This window comes from Monodon monoceros, unplaced genomic scaffold (genome assembly GCF_005190385.1).
Source record: "Monodon monoceros isolate NGI ecotype Baffin Bay Population unplaced genomic scaffold, NGI_Narwhal_1 Super_Scaffold_8, whole genome shotgun sequence".
In the NCBI taxonomy this organism is placed as follows: Eukaryota; Metazoa; Chordata; class Mammalia; order Artiodactyla; family Monodontidae; genus Monodon; species Monodon monoceros.
The window spans coordinates 31,244,949-31,271,334 of NW_021703785.1; the positions used below are offsets into that span (position 1 = coordinate 31,244,949).

Below are 26,386 nucleotides of genomic sequence, written 5' to 3' on the forward strand. Positions count from 1 at the left end.
GTGGGATTGCTGGGTCATATGGTAATTCTGCTTTTAGTTTCTTAAGGAACCTCCATACTGTTCTCCACAGTGGCTGTATCAACTTACATTCCCACCAACAGTGCAGGAGGGTTCCTTTTTCTCCACACCCTCTCCAGCATTTGTTGTTTGTAGATTTTCTGATGATGGCCATTCTGACTGGTGTGAGTTGAAACCTCATTGTAGTTTTGATTTTCATTTCTCTAATAATTAGTGATGTTGCGCAGCTTTTCATGTGTCTTTTGGCCATCTGTATGTCTTCTTTGGAGAGATGTCTATTTAGGTCTTCTGCCCATTTTTGGATTGGGTTGTTCTTTTAGTATTGAGCTGCATGAGCTGTTTATATATTTTGGAGATTAATCCTTTGTCCGTTGATTCGTTCGCAAATATTTTCTCCCATTCTGAGGGCTGTCTTTTCGTCTTGTTTATGCTTTCCTTTGCTGTGCAAAAGCTTTTAAGTTTCATTAGGTCCCATTTGTTTATTTTTGTTTTTATTTCCATTTCTCTAGCAGGTGGGTCAAAAAAGTCTTGCTGTGATTTATGTCAAAGAGTGTTCTTCCTATGTTTTTCTCTAAGAGTTTTATAGTGTGCAGTTGTACCTTTAGGTCTTTAATCCATTTTGAGTTTATTTTTGTGTGTGGTATTAGGGAGGGCTCTAATTTCATTCTTTTATGTGTAGCTGTCCAGTTTTCCCAGCACCACTTATTGAAGAGACTGTCTTTTCTCCATTGTGTGTCCTTGCGTCCTTTGTCATAGATTAGTTAACCATAGGTGCGTGGGTTTATCTCTGGGCTTTCTATCCTGTTCCATTGATCTATATTTCTGTTTTTGTGCCAGTACCATATTGTCTTGATTACTGTAGCTTTGTAATGTAGTCTGAAGTCAGGGAGTCTGATTCCTCCAGCTCCGTTTTTTTCCCTCAAGACTGCTTTGGCTCTTCAGGGTCTTTTGTGTCTCCATACAAAATTTTAGATGTTTTGTTCTAGTTCTGTAAAAAATGCCATTGGTAATTTGATAGGGATTGCATTGATTCTGTAGATTGCTTTGGGTAGTATAGTCAGTTTCACAATACTGATTCTTCCAATCCAAAAACATGGTTTATCTCTCCATCTGTTTGTGTCATCTTTGATTTCTTTTGTCGGTGTCTTATACTTTTCTGGGTACAGACAGGTCTTTTACCTCCTGAGGTAGGTTTATTCCTAGGTATTTTATTGTTTCCGTTGCAATGGTGAATGGAAGTGTTTTCTTCTCTTTCTGATCTATCGTCTTTAGTTTACAGGAATGCAAGAGATTTCTGTGCATTAATTTTGTATCCTGCAACTTTACCAAATTCATTGATTAGCTCTAGTAGTTTTCTGGTGGCATCTTTCGGATTCTCTATGTATAGTATCACGTCATCCGCAAGCAGTGACAGTTTTACTTCTTTTTCAATTTGTATTCCTTTTATTTCATTTGCTTCTGTAATTGCCGTGGCTAGGACTTCCAAACTATGTTAAATAATAGTGGCGAGAGTGGACATCCTTGTCTCACTCCTGATCTTAGAGGAAATGCTTTCAGTTTTTCACCATTGAGAATGATGTTTGCTGTGGGTGTGTTGTATATGGCCTTTATTATGTTGAGTTAGGTTCCCTCTGTGCCCACTTTCTGGAGAGTTTTTATCATAAATGGGTGTTGAATTTTGTCGGAAGTTTTTTCTGCATCTATTGAGATGATCATACAGTTTTTATTCTTCAGTTTGTTATTATGGTGTATCACACTGATTGATTTGTGTATATTGAAGAATCCTTGCATCTCTGGGATAAATCCCACTTGATTGTGTTGTATGATCCTTTTAATGTGTTGTTGGATTCTGTTTGCTGGTATTTTGTTGAGGATTTTTGCATCTATATTCATCAGTGATATTGGTTTGCAGTTTTCTTTTTTTGTAGTATCTTTGTCTGGTTTTGGTATTAGGGTGACGGTGGCCTTGTAGAATGAGTTTGGTAGTGTTCCTTACTTTACAGTTTTTTGGAAGACTTTGAGAAGGGTGGGTGTTAGGTCTTCTCTAAACATTTGATAGAATTCATCTGTGAAGCCATCTGGTCCTGGAGTTTTGTTTGTTGGAAGATTTTTTTTTTTTTTTTGCGGTACGCGGCCCTCTCACTGTTGTGGCCTCTCCCGTTGCGGAGCACAGGCTCCGGACGCGCAGGCTCAGCGGTCATGGCTCACGGTTCCAGCCGCTCTGCGTGGCATGTAGGATCTTCCCGGACCGGGGCACAAACCCGTGTCCCCTGCATCGGCAGGCGGTCTCTCAACCACTGCGCCACCAGGGAAGCCCCCAATCAAGTATTTTAAAATGAAAAATATATCTCTTGGTGCTTATTGTATTATAGCAAGGACTAAATCATCATAGAACTTTTCCATATAGAGAAATAGAATTATTTTGTTTAACTGTTTTTAAAATTAAAGGATAATTGGTAGAAAGAAACGTTCTAACCATAAGCTCTTTTAAAAAAAAATTATTTATTTTTGCCTGCTTTGGGTCTTTGTTGCTGCGTGTGGGCTTTTTCTAGTTGCGGCGAGCGGGCTTTTCATTGCGGTGGCTTCTCTTGTTGCAGAGCACAGGCTCTAGGCATGCAGGCTTCAGTAGTTGTAGCATGTGGGCTCAGTAGTTGTGGCTCGCAGGTTCTAGAGCGCTGGCTCAGTAGTTGTGGCACATGGGCTTAGTTGCTCCGTGGCATGTGGGATCTTCCCAGGCCAGGGCTCGAACCCGTGTTCCCTGCATTGGCAGGCAGATTCCTAACCACTGCGCCACCAGGGAAGCCCAGAAAGAAACATTCTAAAAACATTGTTGAGTGACCTGTCCTATTTATTAGAAGTAGTAAGACTTACTACCTAAAACTATTTTTTTCATGTTCATATAATACGTTCAAGAATTGGAAACAGATTGAAAAGTTAAGGTTAGTCAGGGCAAAGTGTTGTGACTCAAAATCTCCAGTTGTTTTTCCCCCTGGACATTTTTCAGGGACATGCAAATCAAAGTCATATATATATATATATATATATAACAGATATAACTTATATACAAACACACTCAGATGTACATATACTTATATCCTTCTATCTTCTGGCATAATAATGACAATTTTATTGCTTTATTCAATGGCATTTTAGTCTTATATATAACAAATACACTGGGTAACAAATTTCTTTACTGCCAGGAGAAAAATGATTAAATGCAGAATGATATATTTGCCCACATTGCCTCATATTTCAGATGATTAACCAATCCCTTCTATTGGTCTTGACAAAATGTGTTTATAATTAATGTAAAGTAATAGACTAACATTTGAAACACTGCTGTCAGTATGCTTAACTAATATAAAATAGTGTTGGAGACTGGTCTGTTTCTTCACAATTCTTATGATAGTACCTTGCAACTTCTGATAGTTTTATAGACTTGGTAGTAATGGTTGCCTTTAGGAATCATTATTCTTTCCTATGTATAAATATTATTTCTGATGTCCTCTGAATGAAGTAAGAAATGCGTGTTTGAGTTGCCCATTTATTTTTTAACTGCTTTTTGAGACCACTTTAAAGAATGTATTCTTTTTTAATTAAAAAAACGGAATTTGTGATTAAACATACAGCAGAGAATTTTTTTATTTAATAAACTTTTTTTTTTTAGAGCCATTTAGATTCACAGCAAAGCTGAGCAGAAAGTATAGAGTGTCTGTGTACCCCCTATCCCCACTCATGCACAACCCACACCACAAGGTATATTTGTTACAATAGATGAACCTACACTGACACGTCATCATAACCCGAGGTTCACAGTTTACATTAGAGTTTGCTTTTGGTGCTGTAAATCCTGTGGGTTTGGACAAACATATAAGTTCCATGTGTTAACCACTGTAGTATCATACAGCAATAGAATAGTTTCACTGCCCTAAAAATCCTTTATGTTCTGCCTGTTCATTCCTCTCTCCTGCTTAACTCCTAGCAGTCAGTTATCTTTTTGCTGTCTCTGTAGTTTTACCTTTTCTGGAATACCATATAGTTGGAATCATGCAGTATATAGCCTTTTCAGATAGCTTTCTTTCACTCAGTAATACGCATTTAAGTTTCTTCTATGTCTTTTCATGGCCCGTTAGCTCTTTTTATTGCTGTTTAATATTCCATTGTCTGGATGTAGCACAATTTATTTATTCACCTACTGAAGGACATCTTGGTTGCTTTTAAGTTTTGTCAGTTATGAATATAACACTACTGTAGACATCCGAGTGTAGGTTTTTATATGGACCTAAATTTTTAATTCATTTAGGTGAATTCCAAGGATTGTTATTGTGGACACTATAGTAAAAGTATGTTTTGTAAGAAATCCTTAAACTATCTTCTAAAGTGGCTGTACCACTTTGCATTCCGAACAGCAATGTATCAGTGTTCTGTTGCCCCACATTCTTGCCAGCATTTGATGTTGTCAGTGTTTTAGATTTTGGCCATTCTAATAGGTGTGTAGTGGTATCTCATTGTTTAAATTTGCATTTCTCTAATGATATATGATATTGAACATCTTTTCGTATGCTTAATTGCCATCTGTATATCTTCTTCGGTGAGGTGTCTGTTAAGGTCTTTGACCCATTTTTTTAACCAGGTTGTGTATTTTCTTATTGTTGAGTTTTAAGAATTCTTTGTATATTTTGGGTAACAGTCTTATATCAGATGTGTTTTTTGCAAGTACTTTCTCCTATTCTGTGGTTTCTCTTCTCATTCCCTTGAATGAAACTTAATGAAGTCCAGCTTATGAATTATTTCTTTAATGGGTCATGCCTTTGGTGTTATATCTATAAAGTTATCTCCATACCCGGTGTCATCTAGGTTTTCTCCTGTCTTCGAGGAGTTTTATAGTTGGGTATTTTATATTTAGGCCTGTGATCCATTTTGAGTTAATTTTTTGTGAAGGGTATAAGGTCTGTATCTAGAGTGAATTTTTTTTTTTTTTTTACATGTGGATGTCCAGTTTTCCAGTAGTGTTTGTTGAAAATACTGTGTTTTCTCTGCTCAATTGTCTTGCCTTGCTCTTCTGTCAAAGATAAGTTGACTATATTTATGTGGGTCTATTTTTATGCTCTCTATTCTGTTCCATTGATCTGTTTGTCTCTTCTTTTGCCAGTACCACACTTTCTTGATTACTGAAGCTTTATAGTAAGTCTTGAAGTTGGGTGTTGTCAGACCTCTGACTTTGTTCTTCCCCTTCAATATTGAGTTAGCTCTTCTAGATCTTTCACCTCTCCATATAAATCTAGAGTCAGTTTGTCGACACCCACAAAATAATTTGCTAGAAGCTTGATTGGGATCGGGTTGAATCTGAAGATCAAGTGGGAAAAACTGATATCTCGACAATATTAAGTGTTCCTATCCATGAACATGGGGCATTTCTCCATTTATTTAGTGCTTTGATTTCTTTTGTCAGAGTTTTGTGGTTTTCTTCATGTAGACCTTGTACATCTTGTGTTAGATTTATATCTGTGTTTAATTTTGGGGAGCACTAATGTAAATGATAATATGTTTTAAAATTCAAATTGACTTGTTTATTGCTGGTATATAGGAAAATGCTTGACTTTTGTGTTTTAACCTTGTATCTTGCAACCTTGTAATAATTGTTCATTAGTTTCAGGAGTATTTGGTTGATTCTTTGTAATTTCTACATGTAATTTACGAGCAACGATAGGTTTATTTCTTTCCAGTCTGTGTACTTTTTATTTCCCTTTCTTATCTTTACTAGATCATGGGCTTGGATTTCCAGTATGATATTGAAAAACAGTGGTGAGAGTTGACATTCTTGCTTAGTTCCTTATCTTAGTGCAAAGCTTCTGGTTTCTCATCATTAAGTATGATGTTAGGTGTAGGTTACTTGTAGATATTTGTATAAGTCAGGGCTCTCCAGAGAAATAGAACCAGTAGGATATATATATATAGCTAAGAAGATTTATTATGAGAATTGTCTCAGACAATAATGGAGGCTGAGATATGCCACAGTATGCCATCTGCAAGCTGGAGAACCAGGAAAACTGTTGATATAATTCAGTCCATGTCTGAAGACCTGAGAACCAGGGGAGCTGGTGCTGTTAAATTCTGGAGACCAAAGGTCGAATAATGAGGATCTTTGATGTCTCAGAGCAGGAGAAGATGGATGTCCCAAATGAAGGAGAGAGAGAGAGAATTTGCCCTTCCTCTGCGTTTTTGTTCTGTTTGGACCCTCAATGGATTGGTTGATGCCTGCTGACATAGGTGAGGGTGGATCTTCTTTACTCAGTCTACTGATTCAGATGCTGATCTCTTCTGGAAACATCCTCATAGGCATACCTAGAAATAATGTTTTACCAGCTATCTAGGCATGCTCTTTAGTCAAGTCAAGATGACATATAAAATTAATTATCACAATGTTCTTTGTCATGTTGAGGAAGTCCCCCTCTAGTCCTAGTTTACAGAGAGTTTTTATCATGAATGAGTATTAGATTTTGTGAAATGCTATTTTTGCATGTATTGGTATGATCATGTGATTTTTTTCTACTTTAGCTTGTTGATGTGAGGGATTGTTTTCATTGATTTTCTAGTTTTGAATCAGCCTTACAATCCTACTTTTCTGTGGTGTATAATTCTTTTTATACATTGTTGCATTCATTTTGCTAATGTTCTGTTGAGAATTTTGACAGCTGTGTTTATTAGAGAGATTGGTCTGTAGTTTTCTTGAAATGTTTTTGTCTGGTTTTGGTAATATGGTAATACTGGCCTCAGTGAGTTAGGAAGCCTTCCCTCTGATTCTGGAAGAGGATAGAAAATTCGTATAATTTCTTCTTTAAATACTTGGTAGAATTCACCAGTGTACTTATCTGGACCTGATACTTTAAGCTTTGGAAGGATAAATATTAGGTATAAAATAAGCTACAAGGAAACATTGTGCAACATAGGGAATATAGCCAATATTTTATAATAACTACAAATGTTTTATAGTTTTATAATAAAACTATATAAATAAAAATTTATTAAAATTAATTAAATTATTAAATTAAAAATTTTAATTATAAATTATATCGTTTTATAACTATAAATAACTATAATAACTATAACTACACCTTTAAAAATTGTGCAGTCACCTGTAACATATAATATATACGGCAAGTATACTTAAATAAAAACAAAAACCAAAACAAACAAACAAAAAAACCCAGCAAAACATTTTTTTCTTTAATGGATACAGGCCTATTCATATTGTCTGTATCTTCTTGTGTGGGTTTTGGCAGATTGTATCTTTCAAGGTAGTGATCTATTTCATCTAGGTTATCAAATCTGTGGGCATAGAATTGTTCATGATATTCTTTATTCTTTTATTGTCCATGGGATCTGTATTGATGTCTCCTCTTTTGCTTCTGATATTATTAATTTGAGTCTTCTCTCTTTTTCCCTTAGTTAGCCTGGCTAGAGGTTTACCAGTTTTATTCACCTTTTCAAAAAGCCAGCTTTTGGTTTTGTTGATTTTCTCTATTGATTTACTGTTTTCCATTTCATTAATTTCTGCTCTAATTTTTATTATTTCTTTTCTTATGCTTACTTTGGATTTAATTAGCTCTTCTTTTAGTTTCCTAAGTTGGAATGTTCGATTATTGATTTTTTATATTTCTTTTTATATAATACATTCAGTGCTATAAATGTCCCTCTAAGTACTTCTTTTGCAGCATCCGACAAGTTTTAATAAGTTGTATTTTCATCGTCATTTAGTTCAAAATGTTTTAAAATTTCTCTTGAGATTTCTTTTTTTGACTCATTTGCTGTTTAGAAGTGTGTTATTTTGAATTCCCAGCTATCTTTCTGTTACTGATTTCTAGTTTAGTTCTAGTGTGGTCTGAGAGTAGACCTTGTAAGATTTCTTTTTTAGAAACGAATTAAGGTGTATTTTATGGTCCAGGGTATGGTCTATTTTGGTGAATGATCCGTGGGAGCTTGAAAAGGATGCGTAATCTACTGTTGTTGGATAAAGTAGGCTGCAGTTTGAATTATATCCAGTTTATTGATGGTGCTTTTGAGTTCAGCTATGTCCTTACTGATTTTCTGTTTGCTGGATCTGTTCATTTCTGATTCAGAGATGTAAAGTCCCCAGCTGTAATGGTGGGTTCATTTATTTCTCCTTGAAGTTCTATCTATGTTTTTGTTTTGCATATTTTGACATTTTGTTAGACAAATACATATTAAGGGTTGTTATGTCTTCTTGGAGTATTGACCCCTTTATCATTGTATAATGTCCTTCTTTATCCCTGATAACTTTCCTTGCTTTGAAGTCTGATCTGCTTGAAATAATATAGCTACTTACGCTTTCTTCTGATTAATGTTAGTATGGTATATCTTCCTCTATCCCTTTACTTCTAACCTATATGTCTTTATATTTAAACTGGGTTTCCTATAGACAACATATAGTTGGGTCTTATTTTTTTGATCCACTATGACAAACTCTGTCTTAATTGGTATATTTATATCATTAATGTGTAAAGTAATTATTTCAGTTGGATTACTATCCACCATATTTGTTATTATTTTCTATTTATTGCCATTGTTTTTTGTTCTTGTTTTTCTCTTTCACACTTTTTCTACCTTTTGTAGTTTTAACTGAACATTTTATATAATTCTGTTTTCTCTCCTTTCTTAGTATATTGGTTATATCTCTTTATTCACTTTTTTTAGTAGTTGCCCTAGAGTTTGCGATATATGTTGATGACTAATCCATGTCCACTTTTAAATAACACTGTCCTGTGTCATGGATAATGCAAAGTACCTTATAATAAAAAATATATTTCTGATTCCTCTCTCCTTTGTCTGCCCATAAAAGGCATTCCTCATTTCTGTTACAATGTTTTTGATCACTTGTATTTCTTTTTGGCTCTTTCTCAGCATTTCCATTTCTCTACTTACATTACTCATCTGTTTTTCCATGTGTCTACTTTTAAAATGGAAGTTCTTAGCATATTAATTGTAGTTTTTTAAATTCCTGGTCTGGTTATGTCAACATTCTGTCACATCTGACTCTGGTTCTGATGTTTGTTCAGTCTCTTCAAACTGTGCTTTTTGCCTGTTAGTATGCCTTGTAATTTTTTGTTGAAAGGTAGACATGAGATACTGGATACAATGAACTACAGTTAATAGGCTGTTAGTAATTTAGTGGTAAGGTATAGTGCTATGGTCAGGTCTTAGTCTTTTGGAGAGCCTATGCCTCTCAGCTGTGTAAATCACCAGTGCTTCTGAGTCCTCCCCATCCCCTTACTTGGGACAGGATGGCTAGAGGGGGCTGGAGTTGTGTATTCCCCTCCCTGCAGGTAGGTTAGGTGCTTATAAGACCCAGTCGGTTAGGCTTTGGTAAGAGTTTCTCCTAAGGGAAGTTCTTGTTAAGAAGAATTTAGTGCTCCAACATGTTTTTCAAATGGAAATCCTCCCCCTGATGGAAGTATTAGAGGATTTTTCTCCAATATTCACTGTAAGGACATGGTACAACTCCCAGAGAATAAAACTCAAAGAGTGTGTGGACACCCTATAAATGGAGTTTTTAATTCTCCAGTTTGTCTATCCTGAGCTTTCACTAATTCTTCAATTACAGTTCAGGTTTCTCTACCCGAGCATTGCTTCCCAAAGAGGTTTTGGTTCAGGGGCTTTTGCTCTGGCAAGTTGGGGTTCTCTGCATCCTCTTGTCTTTCCAGTTTTTGGAACAGCAGTTTGCCTTATGACCTTACTTCTCTGATGGATCTAACAAAAGCTGTGGTGTCTGTTTATTGAGCTTTTTACTTGTTGTCATGGTGGGTTGATGACTTTAAGCTTCTTACATGGTGGACCGGAAACTGAAAGTCCCTGAGGTTATTTTTAGTTCTTCCAAAACTGCATTGTTTAGAACCTAGTTCTTTTATTTACTTTCCTCATAACTCTCTAGGAATTTTCTCAAATAACAATTCCAACATTGTTATGTAATCAGAGAATGTGGCCTTAACATTTAAAGGTCCAGGGAAGTGGGAGATCTACACAAAGGGCAGAGAGTATAGTAGTTTGTGGTTATTATAAGATAGAATATTTTGTTTAAAAACCTGACAAGTATAAGTCTTTTCGCTCCAATACTTTTTCAGACAAGAACAGAAAGGATTGATTTTTCCGTAAGACTAAAATCTTGTAAAATACACTCACCGACTGCTCAATGTAGTGGAAAAAACAAAAATATTTGGCACATAGTTTCCTTTTTCAGGATGCTAAATTCTTAGCTGAAGATAGTAGTATAATGTGCCCATATTTTTTTTTGTGGAATTGAATTGAACTTAAAAAAGATTATAGATTTTGCAAATTAGATAACAATGTATCATAGCTCTTTGCATAATAAAAAATATTTGCAAATATCAGTTGATAGCCCACTTGAAGCAATATAACAGAATTCAGTGAGTCAATTACAAATACAACTTAGACAATAAGTTCCTTTCAATTTCACCTACATATTTTTTTTAGATTTGTAGTAGTTAAATTTTAACTGCAGCATAAATATACATGCAGCTCTGTGTGTGTGTGTACTTTCCTTGTTAGAAAATTGATATGACTTTTTTATACTTTATGAAAGTTAATCTGGATTAAAAACTCATTTCTCCCATCTGTTTTTCTTTTAACCTGTTTGGCTCTTTTTAACCTCAAAATTTGAATGCCCAATTATTTCTTTTAATTATACAGATAATATATGAAATTCATAAAAAGTGAGAAAATTGGTCAAAACGTGAAGAAAATCAGTCAATGTCTTGTCAGGTCCAATTTTGAAATGTATATCCTTTTACCTCTCTCTCCTCCCTCTCTCCTTCCCTCCTTCCCTCCCTCCCATTCTTCCTTCCTTCCCCCCACCCCACTTTTCTCTCTATCTCTCTGTCTGTTATAAGCATTGTTTTTAAAGATACAGGAACATATTCTTCTGTCATTTCTTTTTCGCTTAATTATGATCATTCATCTACTTTAAGACAGAAAGCTGCATATCATAAATTCAGTGAATAAATATTATCACTGGTTTGTATGTCCCATAGTCCACTCAACCAGTTACCTGTGGTTTGGCATTTAGATTGATTCCTTTTGGTTCTTTTAATACTACAAGCAGGGCACTGTTGTACATGCTTAAGTATGTGCTTGTTCAGTCATTTTCTTAGAATAGCATTTTCTGTTAATTTCATTGTTTTTTACCAGGATACTAGTAGGCCTTGATGTTTCTCTTCCATTTGTGTATCTCCAGCTTTTTTCAGTTTAGTAGGCTTTCAAGTTAATGTTAAAAGAAAAACCTACATTTTGCAGTATCTGAGGCTGTTGTTCCAGTAATTTTATGCATTCAAAATGTGGTTATGGGTCATCATGGTCCGATCTTTAGGAATAAACCATGTAGTTATGAGCAAGATAAACTTTACCATTTTTTTTTGTCCTTTTAAAATCTAGCAGAGATATTTTTGTTTTTAAAGATAGCATTTATCTGATATTGTGTTGAAAAATACTGTGCCTAAAATAAATCTCTTTATTTTTAGTCCAAATAACCATACATGCTAATTATATATTATGTAAATTTATTATATATATTATACATTTAGTACATAATCATATACATGTGTTATATATAGACACATATAGAATATGTAACCATATGTAATCATATATAATACTTATTTTAAGTCACTTTTAACTCTTATGTACTAATATACTTAATTTATTATTTTTCCCTTATTTCACCCTTTTTGCTTAAAATGAAGTCAAATTTTCTAAGGCTTACTTGTGACCTTAAATTTTATCTACCATCAAATATCAGGGAAATTTTCCCTCTGATCTGGCTAAGTTTAAGTTACTTAAGCCTTAGACCTAGTTAGGGGAATATTTCCTCTCTGTCTCAAGATGTCTCTGGCAACAGAGTAGAAGAAGGGTGTAGCAAGACTGTCACTTATTGGACAAAGAGTAATGGGAACTGAGAGTAAAGGCTGGCTGTGATGGCTAAGGATTCTGGTAGCATGGTTCATGAAGGGTTTCTAGCCTGAGAAGCAGGGTTGATTATGAAGTCATTCCTTGAGGGACAGTTCATTAAGCAGAGTAAGATTTTCCTGTTCCTTCCCTCCCTCCCTCCTTCCCTCCTTTCCTTCCTTCCTTTTTTTGGGAAGGGCTGTATGGAGATCAGAGACACTGTATTTGGTTTGGATTTGTAAATCATGGCCTACTCAAGGAATGTCCAATTGGAGATGTTGACCAGTCAGTTGGAATATAGTCTTAAGTAAAAGAAGTCAGAGCTGAAAATACAAAGTTGGGTTCCAGCAAGTAGCTGCTGCCATTTGGCTGGCCGATTATATCACCTGCCCCTTTTTCAATGGAGACACAACTGTAGGTAGGTGAATTCTTCATTTTACGGGGATGACTTCTGCACTGAGGAATTTTAGCATCCCTGGGCATTAAAGGCCAGTGACACTCCTCCAATTCTGTGACATTCAAAACTTCTCACTTCTCTACCCACCCTGCCCCTACCCCAGTTCCCAAAAGGATTGGGTAGAAGCTGGAGGGAAGACCATGATCCCAGTAGAGGTTGAGGTCTATTGAAGTGATGGCATAGAACGACTTTGTCCAGTAGGCATGGAATGAAATCCATATGTGTAGTTCTGAATTTTCTACTAGACACATTAAAAATTTTAAAAATAACTTTAATAATACATTTTATTTATCCCAGTGTAACCAAAATATCATTTCAACATGTAATCAATTAAGTTAATGAGATGTTCTACATTCTCTTTTGCACACGAAGTTTTCCACATCCAGTGTGTATCTTATATATAAAGCACCTCTTAATTTGGACTAGTCACATTTCAGCTGCTCCATAGCTGCATATAGCTAGTGGCTACCCAGGCATTATAGGTGTAGACTGTGTGTATCCTAATGGAAATGAATTTGTGGTTTGCTTTCCAGCATGTTCTCCCACCTTCTAAAAAGAAGTCCTTCTTTTATTCCTGTGACTCTGAATCAGCAGTGAGATGCTCTAAGAACCTACTAGCCCTCAAAAATTTTCATTTTTCAGGAGAAGACACCCTTCCTCTTCTTCTTTAGCAGGGACATTGTGGCAGTTGAATTTACATAACCTTGGTCGTGACTTAAATTTGTTTGGTCCGGTACAACTAGATGGAACTAACTCCTGTATTACCACAAGGGTATATTGAATTGTTACTTAAAAGGTAACATTACTAACACAATTGAGAAAATATAGACAGGTTTATATTTCAGTTCATAGTCAGCATATTCATTTAGGTGATTACAGTTTCTTACTTTTGGGGTTTTCTAGGCTAATTTGGTAGATACTCACTGGCCATGTCTAGGAATGAGGTGAGAGATCTTCCTTGAGTTGTTATATTAATATTGAAATCCCTATAGGTTTCTTTCAGTTGCCGTAGATTGAACTAATGAGCAAATTCTTGCAGCTCCTTTCTGGTATTTTTGCCCTTGTTTAGCGGGAAAATTTGGATATGCAGAAAGAGGAGAAGAAATTTGAACAAAATAGTAAAGCCATCTTGTTAAATGTTTCTCATTTCCCAGTTAGGTGTATTTTAAGGTAAACTGTAAATATTCTTTATAATCAGATATTATTTTCTTTTAATATTCAGGTTGTATCTATACTCTTGGGCAATATAATTCAACAGAAAATTAAGATTCTTTTCTAATGAACTCATTAGAAAAGTGCTTCTTAGGTGGGGCACCCTCCTTTGCTTCTCCTTCCTCTGCCCCTCTCCCTTGACATTTGGCCATTTCTCACGGTTTTTTTTTTCTTTGCCATACCCCGCAGCATGTAGGATCTTACTTTCCTAACCAGGGATCAAACCCATGTCCCCTGCATTGGAAGCACGGAGTCTTACCGCTGGACCACCAGGGAAGCCCCTGATGGCATTTTGGATTGCCACAACTGTGGGGGTGAAGGAATGTTCCTGGGATCTAGTTGTAGAAGGCAGGGATGCTGCTGAACGTACTACAACGTACAGGACAAGCCCCCAGAACAAACAGCTATCTGGTCTAAATGTCGTAGTACAGATGTTGAAAAGCCCTGGTCTAAAAGAATACTGGAGTTATGACAATGGACTTCCTTAACAGAACCTATTTCCTCTCTCTATGAGCAGAATTTAATTTAGACATATTGACTGTGAAGTAGCAGAAAAAGGTAATAGAAACTTCCTGGATACAGTAAGTTATACAGGTTGAAAATTATACTGTTTCTGGTTTTATGGGGCAGGTTTATTAAGAGGCTGGAGGAAGTAACAAAGCCTAAGTAAATGCCGTGTAGTTATTTAATTCCTTAATAAAAAGTGTGCTTCAGATTTCTGTTGAATAAATTTTCCTTTCTGAATTGCATTGCGTCGCATTTTAGAACTACTGCTTATGGAAAAAAATATCCCTAGATTTAATTTTTCTACACACACACCCCTTATAGAAGTTCTAAGAAGGCATAAAGATGGTTGATAAAATGAGGGAGGTGCAGAGATGGGGGAAAGTCATTCAGGGTGACAACAGCATGGGTAATGGCATGGCGGTGTTAATATCACTGGCATTGTATTGCCCTGAATACAGACAGATTTTAAACTTTTAGCCCCTTGGATTTATTTTACCTTCTATGTAGTTTTTCTGGTTTCCTCAAATAATTTTGCAAGTTTTCTACAGCTCAAATAACAGGGCACTCTGTAGGTATCTTCTCCTACAGAGAATATGTTGTGGTAGTGAATATCTTTCTTTAAAACAGTGTATTTGTGGGTAATCATGTGAAGGGGAACCATAGAAAAGGCTTTGAGCACTGCATCAAATAACATTTGATTGCTAGGAAGGGCTATCAGACACTTCACGGCTGTGCCCGGCAGTCGGAGAATATTAACTGTCCTAGAGATGTCCATGGAGAGGTGAGCTGGGTCTCTGTTATTGGTGTTCATCCTCACAGTTTTAAACAGATAAAATAGTTCACTGTTGCCATGCATCATGAGAAATATATGTTAATTGTGTAGATCAGTCTTCTATCAATTCCTTTCATTAGTATTTTTATCAAATCTACCATTTCCATCCTAGTTCTATAATAGTTCACATAGAGAAATCTCACACATAAAACCAAGAGGGTTCTGCAAAGAGTCAAAAATCAGATTAGGACATCCATTCTTAAAAGTAAGTTTAGTAGAATGGCTGAAATAGTATAACCATTACTACTATTAATTAAAATTACTTAACATTAACAATTAATATAAAATACTTTGTGCTAAAGTATCTTATGTGCATGAACTCATCAAATCCGTAAAATAATTCTGTGAGATAGAATGTTATCTGCATTTTACAGATAAGAAAACTGAAACCGTGAGAAGGTCATAACCCATGTTATGGACCCATGTTCTGGGCAATATTCTATTCTAACTTACACTTCTATATAGTCATGAAAGTGTACAGAAAAAAAGCATAGACTTGGAAGATAGAATGCTTTTAAAAAGGTAAAAGATAAAGTAGTCAGAATTCTTGGAGATGGTATTGGATAAAATGAAAGTAGATGTGTAATAAGTAGCATTGCCAATAAAAATGTCAAATTAGTACAGGATTTGGATTATACGTAAAATTTAATTATTACAACTAAAGACATCATTTGGGGAATCTGGAGAGATCACAGCTAGAGGTGGGTATACTTGGAAGCTGACAGATTACATTTTGGGTTGAGCCAATGCATTTGGCCATTTGGCAGCCAACTACTAATGTCTTTCTCCACTGCAGTCCCAGGACCCAGAGTGTTGAGGAAAAAAGAGAGGGGAAAGGCCATTCCAGTGATGTGTCTTACATGATTGTCCAGGCAGTGCAAACAATTGCACCTTTGTATTTCTGATATAGTCTTTTTAAAGCACTTTTGTTACACCTTTTAATAACAGGACGAACACTACCTAGCGCTTTTACATGCTTTGACAATCCTTCTTAGATGAAATAAACTGTAAAGGTCATTTGTTCTAGCTTTACTTTTTCAAAACATACATTAAAAACCAGTATAATGCCTAGGGTTTTCAAGGAATGTGATATTTTATATTTGTTACAAAATCTTAGCTAAATAATATGTATAAAATACGAAGGCATTGAATATAAGACCTAGTTTACCAGTCTTCATATTTTTCTGGCCACTGAGGAGACCCATGAGGTTGATCTTTTCTTTTTGTTTTCATTAGAATAGTTCTAACTAAAAAAAAAGTTAACTTGGATTTTTATTTCTCCTCAAAATTTTTTTGCGTATTCCCAACTCTTCAGTGCTATTTCTTCAGGCTGTACAGGAGACAGATGTTCAACAGCTCGTGTTCTAATAAGATAATCCATTTTGGGTGTGATAAGGAGCCACTTCACATCATTGTAGGTCAGGAAAGGTGGAAATATAGGTCAATAGTCATTTCCTTTGTTTCCTACAGAAAATAAATGACTTTATTTTTGATAGTAATCTTCATTGTCTCCAGGCACAGAGGACCGGTGATGTTACTTATTTCATTACATATTCCATTCAGTGTTCTGCATATTTTTTTCATTACTATCCAAATGACTTTTCATAAAGGGAAACAGCGATGAATATGTTAATGTACAGTACTCTTAAACTCGTACTTTGGCAAATATTTATTTTGTTTTAAGTTTTGATAACCATGGAAGTCTGTAAAATGATAAATCCTGGGAAAAATGATAGTGAAGACAGAGTTAATTCTTGTCTTGAAAATGCAGCTAAGAAGATGACTTCTTTATTTATAGTTTTTTCCTTATTTCAACCAAACCTGTGTTTCCAAGTTTGAATAAATTTGACTCTATTAGTATCTGTTATAATATTCGAATGTACTCAGCTTGAGAGAAATTTTCTTCAATGCATAACAGATCCTGAGTAAGCAAAAATGTATTGAAATTAAACAATATACCGAAATATTCATGTATCCCAGAGTGCAATAGGTCCTTTACAGGATATTGGAGGAATATATGACACGTTTGGCTTTTCCTGCTGGGCTTCCTGCCTCAAGCTTCATGTACAATGTAGAAAATCAGTGCCATCCTTGACAATCCTCTCAGCTCTTACCCCACACTTCCTCCTTCTTGTCAGTCATCAAAAGCTGTTCATGGGCTTCCCTGGTGGCGCAGTGGTTGAGAGTCCGCCTGCCGATGCAGGGGACACGGGTTCGTGCCCCGGTCCGGGAGGATCCCACATGCTGCGGAGCGGCTGGGCCCGTGAGCCATGGCCGCTGAGCCTGCGCGTCCGCAGCCTGTGCTCCGCAACGGGAGAGGCCACGACAGTGAGAGGCCCGTGTACCGGAAAAAAAAAAAATAGCTGTTTATTCTTCCTGTGTACTCTCTCTCAAATAATTTTCCTCCTCTTTATTCCCACTGCCACTGTTTTGGGTCAGGCTCTCCCCAGCTCTCCCCTGAGTTGTTGCAGTAGCCTGTGAACTGGTGGCTCTTACCTCTGCATCAAATTCTATCTGTTTATAAGCCATCTTCCAAAGCAAGTCCGGTGCTAGCTTTTTAAACACAAAGCTTAAACACATTATGCTTTTGCTTCATGATGCCCCATCACCTGCTGTGTGATACCCAAACACATTTCTTTCCCATTTACCTCAAGTTTTCTTGGGATAGGGAATCTTTCTCTCTTATTCACTTGGGCCCCTAGCTACTAGCCCATTGCAGGCATTAAAGAAACATTTTTGCATGAATAAATGAATTACCATAACATATAAGACCTTTTGCCCCCTAACACCAAGTTACTTATATGGTCTCATCTCCAGTTTCTCCTCCAATAAATCCTGTGTTCCAGCCACAGGAAATCCTTTATTATTGTTCACAAACATGGAGAATTTCATTGCCCTACGATTTTGCTTATGCTCTTCTTGCCATCTGTTTCTCAACAATCAGTTATATCACCTGGGTCAGGTGAACCCAGGGAATGAACTGATTTTAGATTTATTTACATTTATTCTTTCATCAGCCCAACAAACATCTACTGAGCACATAGTGTGTGTTAGACACAGTTATAAGTTTGGGGATAGGGACTTATGAACAAAAAGGCAATGTCATGGCCCTCCTGGAACTTACATTCTAGTGTAATAACAGATAGAGAATTTGTCAGGTAGTGATGAATACAAGGGTGGAATCGAATATACAGAGGCCTGGAGGAGAGAGCATTTTTCACATGGTTGAGATGTACCCTGAGCAGAAGGGTGGAAAACAGGGTTGGGTAACTGGTTAGAGGCACATTGGGTAAATAGTTAGAGGTACCCACTATAGGACAGGGTAAAGACTCCATAATGACCTTAACACCATCTCCCTTCAGTGTGTCTGTGATCAGCCTGCCCTTGCCTTGCTGCTCCCACTTCAGCCCTGGTTCCCAGCCTTTTGATATCACAGGAGCTTGAAGTACACTAGCCAGAGTGGCTTGGACACTTCTGGGCCCATCCAAACTTTGCAGCCAATGTCAGAGTACCGAGCAGTTGAGAATCTCTATCCCAGGTAGCAATGGAAAATAGGTATTAGCCCCAGAGTTAGACTGCCGATCATTTTCATAACCTTGGGCAGATTACTTAATCTCTCTGAACCTGAACTTTCTTGTCTGAAATGGACATAGTAAAAAAGAAAAGAATGAAACTCTGTAAGTTTCCCCATTTTGTTCACTGATGTTTCCTAAATAGCGAGACAGTGCCTGGTTCTCAGTAGGTATTTTTTGAATGAACGAGTGATATAACAAATGTAAAGCCCATGAAACAACACTTGGTACGTAAGTGTTTAGTAAATAGTAGTTACTGTTATTATCATTGTTCGAATATGGTTATATATATATTGCTATTATAATTGTTGTATAATTATTTTTAAAATTTTGAGACCCTGTGGTCATATTGTGGTTGTATTGCAAGTGTAATTGTCCATGTGTGGGTCCTGTGTACTGCATCAGCCTTTCTGCCCAGCCTCATGGTGCCTGGTTTTTGTGCCCATGTGTGTGCCTGGGCTTGGGCACATGGCTAGCTCTCTGATTCTTGTCTGCATCTGTTACCCAGTTCTGGCTTCTCCTGGGGCTAGGCACTCAGAATTAGTTTCAGCTAGCCCTGCTCCCTTCAGAGAATCTTGTTTCTGGCTTCCTTTTCCAGGACTGAACTCACTTCTCTCTTTTCTTTCTCATCCTCTTTTCTGGGGGGGAGGTGGGAGCTATAATTGACATATACTGTTAATAGAGTCACCATGCTGTACATTACATCCCCATGACTTATTTATTTCATAAATGGAAATCTGTACCTTTTGACCGCCTTCACTCACTACACACACACACCCCTGTGGCAATCACCAATCTATTCTCTGTATCTATGAGCTCTTTCTCTCTCTCTCTCTTTTTTTTTTTTTTGGTATTTTGTGTGTGTGTGTGTGTGTGCATTTAAGATCTTACGTCTAAGCGAGATGTGGTATTTGTCTTTCTTTGTCTGACTTATTTCATTTAGCATAATGCCCTCAGGGTCCATCCATTGTTGTTGCAGATGGCAAGACTTCCTTCATTTTTATGACTGAATAATTCCCTTATACTTTACCTGACATGCAGACCACTTGTTAGCCTATCCTGATACGGGTTCCTACACATTTGATCTCTCCCTGGGATGTTAATATCTGCGCAGCTGAGCTGAAGTTTTGTGCTCCCTCTCTAGGGTTTGGTTGGTGGTCAGTTGGCACGTCTCTTGCCATGATAATTGCCTGATTTTTTGACCTGGTTTCTGTTCTCCAGTCCTGGCTCTGCCCGTTATCTCCTGTAGTGCCTCATGGTTCATGAATGTGTCACGGATAGAATGAGATGACTGCCATAGCAGAGACCCGTCACTGCGTGTTTAAGGAGAAATTTGGCCCACTCATGACCCCCAAGTGTGTGCAGCTCTTCAGAATATGAATGACAAAATAATTTTTATTACAATCTGTATTAATGCTGGGATGGAAGACTTATTTAGAAGCTCAGTTGACATTTCTAAAACTATTAGTGTAAACGATCCATTGTTGTGGTAATTTAGCATTTTACCAACATAGAAAGCAATGACTCTTTTTTTTTTTTTTTTGCGGTACGCGGGGCTCTCACTGTTGTGGCCTTTCCCGTTGCGGAGCACAGGCTCCGGATGCGCAGGGTCAGCAGCCATGGCTCACGGGCCCAGCCGCTCCGCGGCATGTGGGATCTTCCCAGACCGGGGCACGAACCCGTGTCCCCTGCATCGGCAGGCGGACTCTCAACCACTGCACCACCAGGGAAGCCCGAAAACAATGATTCTTGCTATCAGGAAAATATAAGTTGCTGCATTGCATGTGCAGTTTTTACCAATTCTTATGAAAGACACAGTTCCATGTTTCAATGTGAGGTGATCATGGAAGGGTTTTGTTTTTGAGACTGATGACAGATATTCAGAATAATGTGTCTATGGATCATTGAAACCACTGAAGGGGATTTAAGTTGCAAGTCCCAGTAGGTCTATAGTTTGGATTCTAGTTCTCCCAGTAAAATATGATCATCAGTGTGATATCCACTCTCCCGTGCTGCAAAGCAAGGGAAGATGAAAGCCTCGGCCAGAATGGCAAAGTCAGCATTTCAACTGATGTTTCTTTTGTACCATCAGAGGTACTTTAATTACACATATGCCCTCTACAAAATTGACTTACCAGTGTGAGGGTATGTGAGTTTAGAAAAATATAATTTTACACTTAATCTAAGCACTTATAAATTGAATGTGAGGCCCGAATGTATCTCTTTTGAGTATAAAAGGTCGAAGATGAAGTTCGTGTATAATCCAAGTACTTGACGCTATTGTGAAAATATCGAATGAGCCGTCTAGGATATGAATATTTTCAAAACACTGGGTAGCAGGTGAGGTTACCATAGATTTTTCTGGATGTTCAACTCAGGATGGGACTGACTTGCTGCTAAATTAATTACGAGATGTTTCTAGGATAGGAATGTATAATCTTATCAAGCTAAGGAAATATGTTGAAAGATTGATTTAAAGAAAAAAAAAAAGTGAACCAGGGGCTTATTTGATCTCTTATTGTTATTCCCCAAACTGTTGATACTCACCCGTGACCAGAAGTTGCGCATTCCTTTCGGTGACTAAATCAGTTCAGCCCTGAGAGGAGCCATCGACTGAGATTCCAGAGCTCCTCTGTTGGGGCCTTCAGTAAGGTGCTCATGTTTTTTTTCCACGTCGATTTAGGGAGCGCACAGAGGAAGATGGAGAGAGAAGGAGAGGGAGGGGAAGGGAGAGAGGGGTGTAGTGGTTGGGAGCTTAGCTTGGTTGGGCTCAGGCTCCTTTGGTTTGGAATCGAGCTGCACCACTTACTAATCGTGTGACCTTGGACAGTTTAACCTCCTTGTGTCTCAGATGCCTCATCTTCGGATAATAAAGCCTTGACCTCTTGGGTTGCTGTAAGGACTGAATGAGTACACGTCTCTTAGCACAGGGTCTAGTCCATAGTAAATATGCAAATAGTAGGTGCTGTTATTACGTTTGTTAGCAAGATAATAATAAAATGGTAGTTGTGTTATGCTACCTATTGTTGCATAACAATAGATAATGGAAACTGTTGTCTGGGCATAATTCTAATCTCTTAGGTGTGTCGATCCTTATGAAGAGCAGGGATTCACTCATTCTTTTGCATTTCAGCACAAATTTGGGGGTAGTATAAAACACTTACGTTTTCTCTGAAGAAAGGACCTATTGGTTGAACTGGCATACAGGCTTGGAAAACAATTGTTATTTTTGTTGGTTTTTATTGTCGTTATGGTAGAAGTGAGTCAAGAAAGGGGAGAGATTGACTTCTCTATGAAGTGGTTTTCAAGCAAAAGGCGAATTTCCTTATAATCTGATGCTGCTGCTTTTTCTGTAGGAAAAAGTACTCAGAGGATGATACTTTTAACCAGTTGGTATGCCTGCATTATAACCCGTTAAGAATCTTTTCCGAACATGCCTTAATCAACTTGATGCAGTGAATCCTGAATTGCTTCTCATATGTCCCTTTGATCACTGTTGAACATAACACGGGTAGGGGTGAGGGCAATTCATATTTTTCATTACCTGTAGCCAAACATGGAGATTCAAGATGGAAATATGTTTAAGTGAATATGTCCTGTATCTTGAGAAATCGGAACAAATCCCAGTAGATGTTTTTGGCTTATGAAGGGAAGCTTTGTTGAAAACTTTGGTCTGTTGAATGTTGACTGGCTGGCTCTTTATTACCCCACCTGTGCAAAGTGGATGACGCACAGTCTGGAAGAGGGAGAGGAAAGAGACCTGCATTCTGGGAGTAGGAGGGCGGATTGTAGTAGTTGCCCTGGAAGGTCCCCCCTGTTCTATGATTTCATGAGAGAGGATTATTGAGCATCAGTCCTTTTCCTTCCTGCAGGTTCCATTCAAAATATTGTGAGATGCTAGGATTGATGACAGTTGTGTTTACATGTAGATGTATTTCTGATGTATTTGTGGGGAGGAAGGTGATCTCCGCGTCTTACTCTTCTGCCATCTTGAAGGTCTCTTGACAGTTGTGTTTATACTGCTTTCGACTGGGAGAGCTACTATCAGCTGGACTGCTGTGTTGCCAAATCTTATTTGGGAAATAGGAGTATCCAGAGTACCGTTCTCATCCAGCGCACGTGTAATTGATCGACAGCCAGCTAATAAATCTGATGATCAATTTGGCTGTAATTGATACAGTTTACTCATATGGAATAAGTAACATAGGAGTATAGATACGTGTACATGAATATAAACACATATACATAAATTATATAGGGTTGTATAATATCAAAATATTTGTTACAACATAGAGAGTACCATGTTACTAAAATTGATGACTAATCTTATTTACCTCTTGGGAATCAGTTGAGCTATTGGATTCCCCAGCAAATGCGTTTTGATCAAGATCACGACAAGATATGTTTGACAGCAATTTCAGATTATTAGAGTTTATTACATATTTAAAGTCTGAAGTCAGCTGAGATTGTATGTATCTGATTTTTAGCGTAGAGAGATAAATCTATCGATATTTTGTTCCAAGGACTATGTCCTCAATGCTGTATAATTACCATGGGCTCCGTAAAAACCACACACCTTCTTGGATGGTCTGGAATATGGTGTGATGCTCGGCCCTTCTCTTTAGGCTAAACAAGGTCAGAATCAGGAATGCAGAGATTAATATGCCTCATGTATATACAGTATAACTTTCAGGCATATGTACTGATGGAATCTGCACTAGTTGCAAGAGTTTAATAATTAAGGATTGGGTTCCTTAGCTGTGAACGTTGTTATTTATGGTGTCTATGATGGGTGTGCTACGCTGATCCTGGAAAAATCAGGGAAAGAGAAATATTTGCCGGGCAAACTTCATTTCTTAAAAAAATGCTTGAAAACGTGTTTAATTATTTCACTTTTACATGAAACTGAAGTGTAACCCTGGCTTTAACGATCTAGAACTATCCCAGTACAACAACAACAAAAATTATGATGGAAACTGTGATATTTAAATGTACTAAATTGCATGTGAACCCAGTCAGCTTTTTATGATTTATCCGTTTTTAACTTCAAAGACTCTGGTTAGCTTGCTTTTTTTTTTTTAAATGAATGGGTTGATCACAGCCAGCGAGGAAAACGGCTGAAGTCTATCAGCTGTAAATTGGTACAAAGCACTAAAAGGGACATTAGCCTCTAATCAGATTCTAACAGTTCATTAAACCTGCCTTTCCAGAATCGCTCTTTGTCTTTTCCCCTCCTTTGCAAGGCATCTTCTTCCCTTTCCATCTGGGCAAGACCTCCTCCGGGGTAGGAAGCAGTATCAACTCATCCTTCATTGTCTACCAACCAAACAGCCTACGGGAGGCTTTGTTAGGGTGGATTCCATGCTGCTGTGAAAGGCCCGGCAGTTGAGGGCTGCTGGCAGCAGGAAGGCTTTCCTGAGGTTGGGAGGTAGCAGACCAAGCTGGCTGCTTCCAAGCATGGAAGCAAGTGACACATTGGGATTTGAGGTCCATGCCTGACATGTAAACAACCCACCAGCCTCCGTGAAAGGATTTTAAGCTTGGAACAAATGCACTGAGCTCACCAGTAATGCCATGGTTCCTTCTGTTCTAAGCTATTAGGATGCAAAAATCCCCCCAAAATATGGACAAGTCAAAAGCAAACATGTAAAAGCAATGATGTATCCTGCCAGCTTTAATAATATTGTACATTTCTAAGAGAGGAACATGACAGTAATTTTTCTTCTTTTTATTACCTAACAGACTAGGTAGCACGGGATTTCTAAATGCTCATTAGTTAGCTCTAGAGTAAATTTGCTTTTTCTTCTTGCCGTTGATTTCTCTGAGCAAATATTTGTGATAAGAAGCCCCATACATTTTATTTCTCAGAGTATTTTTCTTAAACAAAAAGGAGAGTCAAGAAATGGGAGAAATAATTAGAGCTTCACTATACTGCACTCTGTTGGTATTATTTGGTAATAAAAACGTTTAATTTATGATGTGTTGAAGTGAGAGTTGTTTTTACTTAACTGTCTGTTGGGGAGAAAAGCAACTCCATGAATGGCGAAAACCTGAAGGTTTAGAAGTGATATTTAACCTTTGTCACCATGTAGGCAAAACATTTAGAAATGTCTCTTTTCTTTTAATAAGACCACCTTAGTGTCATGTGGTTACATTCTGTAACAGCAAAGACACTAGTCTAAAAACTCAGTCAAACTTAGTCATTTTAATTTCTTGGTTTAGTCAGTGTTTGAGGGTAAAGTTGGCATTCTCAACATATTTTAAAGCAGGAGCCTGATTTTGGCCTGCAGCAAGCACTGATGTGTGGCTTTCTGACTCCCTTCCTAGGTTGCTGACTTCAGAAAATCCCCGAAGCTGTGGAAATTAGTCAAAAAATAACCCTGATTTAATCTTTTTATAGATGTTTGAAATTCTATTGCACCACAATAGAAGTAAGGTTTTCCCTTCAAGAGGTGTTAAATGGAGGCAAACATATACCGGAACAGAAACCAAATTGTCGTTTATTCTTTGATTATGACTTCAGCTTAAGAATTCACTCTTAATCCAAGATTTATGTTAGTTGTTTTTAAAGCAGATGTTTGCCGTTGAAAGGTAGAAATTTTCATTTGATCAGATATACCATGATACCGGAATTCACTCTCCAGCATTATAGTATCTTGTATTTAAAGTTATTTCCACTTTGACAGTAGTATGAGAGTATATAAATTATTTTGATCTGTCTTTTCCTTTATGGATTTCTGTATACAGTACAACCTCCAGAGCTAAGGAAGAAAGAAACTTGCCTGGTATTTCCTTCCACGATTGCAAGTGTGATGAGTTATTCCGGCCCCGTATAAATTAACGTAAGATTGCCTTACTCCAGTTTATTACCGTCTGACCTCCAACCCAGGGGTCATAGAATCAGACTGATTAATTCAAGTTCTTGGTCATTATTTCAAATGAAAGTTCAGCATGGGGGGATAATTGGCTATGCTGATGTTCTCCTTTAATTATACTATATTGTTAAAAAATTAGGTTAGCAGTACTAAATGTACTACAATGAAGGCAGACTCTACTAGCTGTCCTCTTCTGAACGCTTTATAGCTGAATTTCCCTCTCTCTCTTTTTTATTCTCAGAATATCAACACCCTTGAGAACAGAATGTTAATGCTTGATGGGATGCCGGCAGTCAGAGTCAAAACAGAGCTTTTGGAATCTGAACAAGGGGTAAGCAGAAGTTTCCGACGATGCCCCACCCCCTTCTCTTTAAGAGAGTGGCAGTGTTTACCTCCAGAGTGTTCTAAGGTTTGCAGAACACTTCTGATTTTTCACTTGCTTCAGCTTTTCTCTCTTGAGTAAAAATCATCTGAGACCATGGTTGAGTCTCACCCATTTGCAACCTCAAATATTACTAACTTAGGAAAGATAAGGTCTTGAATTTAGGAAGGCATAGTGACCGTACGGCTTTATTTAAATTGGTGAATGTTTTGGAAAACTAATTCAAATCCAACTCGCAGAGGAAGTATTAAAAAAATAAGATGGGGCTCTAACCTCAATGCCAAGATAGTTTGGTTCTTGCTAAGTTAGGAAATTACAGAGTACAGTTATGGGAATGTTACTGTTTTTGGATGGATTTCTCTTTTGACATTTGTTTTTACCCTTTTCTATAGTTGATAGTGAGTTTGAAAAGCACTTAAAAGCAAAAGAAAGCTTATTGAGCAATAACGTAGCCAAATTGACAGTTTATGGCTACTGAAAGTGTAAGGACTTAAGAACACAGCTAGATTTTTTAAAACGATGTGGGTGATTTTATAATTGTTAACATCTATAGCT

The 26,386-nt window shown here is 37.3% G+C and overlaps 1 protein-coding gene across 8 annotated transcripts in view; it reads left to right on the forward strand.

Moving 5' to 3' along the window:
- Positions 1 to 26,386, forward strand: part of KLF12 (Kruppel like factor 12) — a 445,831-nt gene that overhangs the window by 174,630 nt on the left and 244,815 nt on the right. For 5 of the 8 annotated variants that reach the window (XM_029210579.1, XM_029210576.1, XM_029210575.1 and 2 more), the window contains exon 3: positions 25,691 to 25,780. The exons of 2 other annotated variants lie outside the window; for them this stretch is intronic. In XM_029210579.1, the coding sequence (XP_029066412.1) occupies positions 25,691 to 25,780 (90 nt within the window). Of the gene's footprint in view, positions 1 to 25,328; positions 25,417 to 25,690; positions 25,781 to 26,386 lie in introns of those variants that run through there. One more of the 8 variants, XM_029210580.1, reaches the window with a different exon arrangement.